The 8,471-nt window shown below is 32.2% G+C and overlaps 1 protein-coding gene across 1 annotated transcript; it reads left to right on the top strand.

The window, feature by feature from the left end:
* The first annotated feature begins 3,013 nt into the window (after positions 1 to 3,013).
* Positions 3,014 to 4,545, top strand: LOC102662429 (two-component response regulator ORR21). Its single transcript, XM_006580757.1, has 4 exons — positions 3,014 to 3,140; positions 3,227 to 3,379; positions 3,476 to 3,770; positions 4,266 to 4,545. The coding sequence occupies exons 1-4, from the start codon at positions 3,014 to 3,016 to the stop codon at positions 4,543 to 4,545; spliced, it is 855 nt and encodes a 284-aa protein (XP_006580820.1).
* Positions 4,546 to 8,471: the final 3,926 nt, after the last annotated feature.

The following is an 8,471-nucleotide window of genomic DNA, read 5'->3' as shown; positions in this document are numbered from 1 at the left end:
AACCTGCAAATGACTAGCTACTTGCTCTCTTGTCAAACCAGGGATATTCATAGCTTCAACAATCCTCTTTGGCTTTGCCTCTGAAGAATAATCAAGAGAGAAGATTAATTACAAGTATCATTGAATTATGTCATATACATGTTTTTAAATACCAACTAAGAGAAAAACAAATGGTGAAGAATTAATCATACTGTCAAGTCCAATTTGCATAAAAGCGTTGACAAAATGCTGATGCAATTCTTTTGACCACATAACACGGGGTTTCTTTGCTGGGGGTGCAAAAGAATCAGCCGGTTCATCAGAATCAGAATCTTTGAAATTTGAACCAATCTTTTCTGGGTCCGTCACTGTTGAATCAAGAACATAAGAAGGAACAGATTCAGAATCTTCTTTTTTTGGTAGCTGATTTTAATCCATAGTTTCCTAGCAACATGCTTCCACATAATCTTGAATTGGTTCTCATGCAAAGGCTTAATCCTATAATCACAAGCTCCATCTATATGTTTGAAAATTTCACGCCAGGTCGTAAATGATCATGGATGTGATTATTGATTAGGGACCAGCTAAAAAAATAAGAAAAGAATCATTTTTTTCTTTTGTTTTCAGTTTCCATTATTTTCTTTTTAGTCTCTTATTTTAGTACTTTTGTTATTTCCATTTAAGCATTTGCTTCTATTTTGTATTTATTTTAAATGTATTGAGGGCACTATATTGTATAAGTGTGGGGAGGGATGCCATTTGCTTCCCCAACTTGAGACTATATGACATGACTCTGTGCAATGTTTTGATATTTTTAAGAAGTATGATTTGTGAAAATGTCTCTTTGTTGAATTACTGTGCTTTCAGAAATACCCTGTTTGTATAAAAAAAGAAATTGAGTTGTATGGAGGTAATATGAATTTTCTCAAGAGGAGGAACATTAGCAAAAAGTTTGTAGATTTCTCTTTGAGCTTCCCTCATATATGTGAGTTTTGAGCTGCAATTCTCTTGATGTGTGTGATTAGTCTTTTTAGTAGCATCTCTTCTATATTCTGTTTTGACATGCATATCCTTGAATCATACTTGAACTTTTCTGAAAAGAGGAGACATACATAAGCATTCTTGAGAACTCATACTTTTGAGACAATTCCCCCTTAGTTGTCCAAATTGAGCCCAACAATGCAGGTTGTATTAGTTAAAGACAAAAAGAAAATTACAAACTCCTACTCTCACAAATGAAATAAAAAGGGTGAAAAAGAACAAGAAAAAAATATGCAAAGCAAAAAAAAAAAAAAGAAATTGGCCCGGCCAGCTACAATAATAAAAGAAAAAAAAAAGAAGAGAAGAGAAGTAAATGTTGTGTATCTTGATTGGAGCCTTTGTTGCCTATTCCAATTTTAGCATCTACCTTACATTACAAACCTGATCCCATTACAATCTGAATTGGGATTTGAGTGTTTCTTGATATACAACTTTACCACTTAGAGATTGTGAGAACAGTGAACATGTATGCTCATTGAGATTATTTTACAAGAACAATTAAACCTAATAATTGTCATAAATCTTCGTCCTTTGGTTTAAATTAATACGTCAATTGTTAATTGAATACTGTTTAAGACAAAAAACATTATTAGACAATCATCGATGGCTAATAATTGACCTTGGGTAATCCACAGTTAACAATCATAAGAGTCTATTAGAATTAGGATTAAGATACGCATGAAATCATAATTCTTGGATATTCACTTTTTCTTATTTTTACACTTATCTTGCTTGTTTGATTTCTATCTCGCAATAGATAATTTATTTCAATCACATTTTAATTTTAATTCAGTCCTCAATTACTTCGTGAGCAAAAAAATATTTATTTGTGAGTTCAATATCTGGACTTTTAGTCCTTCATACACTTATTCTTGGGCATTATTATTTTAGGCATCAATAGGCTGGATGACCGTGCTTTCATTTTATTATTATACTAAACATTAGGCATATATGCATCACCAAGTTTGCTTTTTTGTTGTTCTGTTAAGGTAGTTTTTTTCCCACTCTGGATCATCATGTTTGCATGACGAGTTACTAAATATTATGTTAAAATTAAAAAACATTGAAAAAATTGTTCTAATAATTTCTTAGTACAAAATTTACTTCCATTTTAAATTTTCTTTTTTTAATAATTATTTTCTCATCATGCATCTAACTATTTTAAAATTATTTTAGTTATAATTGACTGTGATTTGAATTGATAAGAAAATTTACTTTATTATCCATTTTTTGTCATACTGATATCGTTAATGAAAAAGGTCACTTTTTTATAACTGAAAACTACCAAAATTTAATGAAAAAAATATAATTGAAGCATTTTTAAAAAATTAGACGATCTAATTATAACGTTTAAAAATTTAGGGACCATATTGAGTTATTTTAAATAATTTAAGAATCAAATTATTAATTTAGCCTTTATTTTTACATGTGAGATTTTATTGTGATTTAAAATATTTTACTTTAAAAATTAATTTCAATTAGTATCACATTAATTCTTTATATTTAAAATATAACTACAGAAAATGTTCTCGACACAACACGGGACAAGAACATCAATTTTGATGCTGGTAAATATATATAGATTTCTTCTATCATGTGTTCTATTATTTTATTAGTACATGAAATAATTATGTAATAAATTATTTTATAACATGTATAAAACATGCACGACCCGTATAGAAGATTCAATGAACAAGTAACATTAAAAAAAGTTGAATTTATAAGGAATGGGGCACAACATGCTGACTGTTAAGAAGAAAAAAAGCGGATCAGCCAGTTTTGAGCTCTTGTTGCTAACCCGCTCGAATTAAATTTGTCCGTTGTTCAAAGATCACAAGAAATCTTTGATTAATTGAGACAAAGGTGTATTACGAAACGGTTATAAATACTAATCCAATTATCCTAATTCGTAACTACACCAGTCACCACATAGCAAAATAAAACTTTCTCACTTTGGTTTTTCGATTCTAATTAAGGTCACAACCTGTAAGCAATGGGCACGTACCCCACTGAGAAGGTTTTCTTTCAATTCCCAGCAGGTCTTAGGGTCCTTGCAGTTGATCATGACACCACTATTCTTGATGTCATTAAGAAAATGTGTTTTCGATGCCACTACCGCGGTTAATTACTTATACCATATTCAATTTTTACAATTTCTTGTAGAAAGATTTGATCTTTTTTGTTGATGATTGTTTTTATGTTGCAGCTGTCACATACTCCGATGCCTCACTTGCTTTGAATTATGTTCGGGAGAAGAAAGATTGCATTGATGTGATACTCATTGAAGTTCACATGCCATATGGGGATAGCTATGAATTCCTTCAGCATGTGACTGTGGAAACTAATATTCCAGTTATCAGTATCTAACTCATTAATTAAACTAGTTCTATAAATTAATTCTTATATAAGTTTTGGACTTTGTTTTACTAATTATCATAGTGCAATATATATGCAGTGATGTCTCTCGATGATGCTAAGAGTACTGTGATGAAGGCTATTATAGATGGAGCTTGTGATTATAGGATTAAGCCTTTGCATGAGAACCAATTCAAGATTATGTGGAAGCATGTTGCTAGGAAACTCTGGAGTAAAAATCAGCTACCAAAAAAAGAAGATTCTGAATATGTTGCTTCTTATGTTCTTGATTCAACAGTTATGGACCCAGAAAAGATTGGTTCAAATTTCAAAGATTCTGACTCTTATGAACCGGGTGATTCTTTTGCACCCCCAGCAAAGAAACCACGTGTTAGGTGGTAAAAAGAATTGCATCAGCATTTTGTCAACGCTTTTATGCAAATTGGACTTGACAGTATGATTAATTCTTCACCATTTGTTTTCCTCTTAGTTGGTATTTAAAAACATGTATATGGCTTAATTCTATGATAATTGTAATTAATCTTCTCCCTTGATTATTCTTCAGAAGCAAAGCCAAAGAGGATTGTTGAAGCTATGAATATCCCTGCTTTGATAAGAGAGCAAGTAGCTAGTCATTTGCAGGTTTGTTTCTTATAAACATTTGTAATTTAGAATAATTCAGTATAAATTGCCAATTGCTATGGTCAATTAATTGAAATTTGAATGTAGCTGGTATAGTGGTATGTAGAAGCTTTAAGCTTACATGAAATACAGGTGCCAAGCTTGTTTTCTATCCAAACTCAGGCACTTGCATTTTGTGGTTCTAAACAGTAATTAATGTTGCTTCTTTTATGTATGGAAACTAATATTATTGCCCTTGTGATTGGCAGAAATATAGACATCATAGAATCCAAGGGAAGGGCAGGTGCATATGGAGTGACACTGAAACAGAACGAGAAGGCATTGCAAAACTACATAGAATCCAAGGGAAGGGAAGGTGCATATGGAAGGTTTGATTCAATAGCTTTTGGTGATACCAGCCATGTTCTCTATGCAGCCCTTCATCCCGAGGGGCTGACAAGTAACGTGACGCCAAGAGAAGAAGACGAATCATTCCCAAGCATAACAAAATGTAGCAACAATGTTAAATCAGAATTTTTGATACTGTGACATCCTCTATCCCTCACATATATACTAATAAAGGAATAAAAATTTAAATATTAATTAAAAGTATTTTTTTTAAATATTTTTAAATACAAGTCTTTCAAAGAGATAAAAGGCTCATATTCACTTTCTTCTACATCATATTCAAACTTGTCCAAATAAATAATAAAGTCATCTGGGCTCAAATAAGGTATTCTAAGACTTCATACAATTAATATAAAACTCTATACCCCAATGTCACATCCTATCAGAGCGTTGTATCTCGACGTCCTTCAGCACAAGGTTCCTTAAAGCAATTCACCTAGTCATCTGCTCCCCCGAACACAAAGTTCAAGATCATCACATGATCCAAACACAAACAACACATTGGGAATGAGTTATCACATTATTAACTAATAGAGAAGCAAGACAACTTGATATACATATCATATAAACCAAATAAAATAAAACTTACTTACACGGAACTCATGTAATTCCGCCACTTTTTCATTCAAAGTTCACTTTTCAATCATCAATCACATTACACAAGAATCACACACTCTGATCAAGACATAATAACACATCAATTTCATAATAAACAATTAACAAACGCATGAGACAATTATGCTAAGACTCAAGTCAATATACAATGTGGTACTATTAGTTAACAAGACGCACCACACAATGGGTATATCAGGTCACTCTCACTAAGTAAAATCATAGGGAGACCAGTCAGGGTCACATTGTTTTGCAAGAATGCTCCAATCATATGGGATCAACATAGGCTTAAAGGAGCACTCAAACCAGGTAACTCCTAAGGGCTACACTCCGAAGAGTCCGTCAGGGCCTCTCCCTCCTGATTCAGGTCCAACCCCTAAAATCATTTTAGCACACAGACATTGCTCGTGAATTATACAATATCCACAACCTCACACTCGTGTTTTAAACATGTACAACATATTGCGCTACAATTTAACACTGGTTCCTAAATAGGAAACCTGCACTTTCTCTTTAACATTGCGCATTAACACTTTTCTCAAGATAACACTGGTCGAGTTATTGTACAATTCCCAGCTTACAACACAAATAATGTCACATCAAGAGTTAATCACACACTTATTCACAACCAAAACTCATTCACAATTTCACATCTCATAATGTTACAATCCACTATCACATGTTTTCACGTATCTCACAATTCAACACATGTTCTACTTTACACTTTTACTTAATCTCAATAACAATATTGTGATCTCAAAACAACATGTCATTCCACAATTCATCACATATTTCATTCATAGACATTGCTCATGAATTATATAATACCCACGACCTCACACTTGTGTTTTAAACCATACAACATATTGCGCTACAATTTAACACTGGTTCCTAACTAGGAACCTACACTTTTTCTTTAACACTGCGCATAAACATTTTTCTCAATATAAACACTGGTTGGGTTATTGTATAATTCACAACACACAACACAATTAATGCCACAATCAACCATCTTATATTTACGTGTATCTCAAAATTTAACACATTCAACTTTGCACTTATATTCAATCTCCATAACAATATTATAATATCAAAGTAATATGTTATTCTACAATTCATCACATATTCGATTTATCACTTATATACAATTTCAATCATAATTTCATAATTCTAATATAACTATTTATTACACTAATATTATTCAAAGCACAAACAAATTATACAATAATATTTCTCAATCCACGGGGAGTAAAAATCCCTCACATAATTTCACATAACCATACAAGAAGAATTTCAATATAATAAAACATCCCAAAAATAAATCTCAATTTGACCCTCTAAGGATCCCTACGCATATTCTCATTAATCCCCAATTGTGAATAACTTATCCCTTACCTCTAAGCGGGCTCACGTGTCTTTCGATAGTGATAGCGGCATCTCTAGTGATTCCCTGATATTCCTCTAGTTTTTCCTTTGGCTGTTCCAATAGAATTCCCAAACGTCAGCGAGACGGAGAAGGGATTGAAGCCTCCATTTGTATTGTCTTCGTGCGTTTCCTTTATCTCCCTCCATGAATATTATCTCGCAAATCCCCATGGTGAAGGTGTGCGGAATTGAATCTCGAACAACATATCAAAATTTCACAAAACTCTAACGATTAACGAAATCGGGATCATAGTTTTACTGGACTATTTTTGGATTTCTGTGGGAAAGGAAAAGGTTACGATTAGAAAGGAATTTCTCTCAGCTCAGACATGATTTCGAAATTCCCAACGGTGATAATGCTTAGAAATGAGTGCTGAACCATGTGCTTAAATTTCACGACGATTCAACGGTGAATGAATTCGAGATCGTTGTTTTTCTGAGACAGGTTTGGTGGGCTGCAGAAAAAAGAAAGGGTTTTTGGGGAGGAGGAGAGGAAAAACGAATTGAGAGGATGAACAGTCATAAAAGCTACCGTCTGACCTAACATATCGCTATTTATACCTAGGGTACTCACAACCTATTATTTACTTTATTTTTTTATTTTATAAAAACAAACTATATTTTATTCCCTATCAAATGAATAAATAAAATACCTTCTTTATTTTCTCTAAAATCATTTTCAATCTAGTCTACGGAAAATGGGATGTTACAGATACCCCTATGTTGTAACAGAAAATTTATGAGTTGAGAATTTGAATTATCATATTTTAATACCATTTTTTGGAAATGATTTTAATTTTGAATTTAACTCTGAGAGAATCTCATATACTTGCTGGTTGGGAGAGACTTGAGAGTAATGTGCACTTTGTGGTGATTTTAGATTATCATATACTATGTATTATGCAGAATATAAGTGTCATAATTGAAGATGATTACCAATCCTAGATGTGAGCTATCTGAGCAATCTAATTTTTTTTGTTTTAGTTAATGTTAACAATGTCTCGAGGAAGGTTTGTATGGAATTGTTGGAAAACACCAGCACTATTTTCCTCTATATAGACTCAAAATAAGACACCTAACTGAAACGAAAAAAAAAAGAATAGAGAATAGAAAAATGACACTAAGAATTTTAATGTGAAAAACCCTTCCAATGTGAAAGGTAAAAACTATGGGACCAAATCAATAAATATCTCCACTATTAAAAATAGGATTACAATGACTCTTTAAATATAAAAGAATATCTCTCAACCTCACCTGTCACATCTCATTTTTTGTAAATAAATTAAAAAGACTTTTTAGTAAGTAAATAAATAAATAAATAAAAATAGTTGTAATAAAATAATGCTTTGAATATATATATATATATATATATATATATATATATATATATATATATATTTGATTTATTCATTTGATAGGAAATAAAATAGAGTTCCTTTTTATAAAATAATAAAAATAAATAAATAGAGTAAATAATAAGTTGTGAGTATCCTAGGTATAAATAGCGATATGTTAGACCGACGATGCCTCTTTTTCCCCTCATTTTCGTTTTTCTCTCTTCTCCTCCCAAAACCCCTCTCTTTTTACCGCAAACCACCAAACTTGTCTTCGAAAAACGACGATCTCAGACTCTTTCACCGTTGGATCGTCATGAAATTTAAGCACCAGGTTTTCAACTCAATTATGAGCCTTTTTACGGTTGTGAATTTTGAAATCATGTCAAAGCTAGGATAAAAACACTTCACATCGTAGCCTTTTCTTTTCCCGCAGAATCCCAAAACTGTCTCAGTAAAACTATGAACTGGGATTCGTTAACCGTTGGATTGTTGTAAAATTTTAATATGTGGTTTATTATTCAATTTCGAACACCCTCACCGTTGGGATTTATGAAATAATATTCATGGAGAGAGAAAAAAGAATCGCACGAAGACAGTATAAAATGGAGGCTTCAATCCCTTCTTCTCTTTGACATTTGGGAACCCTATCAGAGCAATCAGAGGAACAAATTGAGGAATCTCAGGAACTTGCTA

The sequence above is a fragment of the Glycine max genome, chromosome 5 (genome assembly GCF_000004515.6).
Source record: "Glycine max cultivar Williams 82 chromosome 5, Glycine_max_v4.0, whole genome shotgun sequence".
NCBI lineage: Eukaryota > Viridiplantae > Streptophyta > Magnoliopsida > Fabales > Fabaceae > Glycine > Glycine max.
Note: the sequence above shows the minus strand (reverse complement) of the source record. Positions and strands in the feature narration are given on the sequence as shown.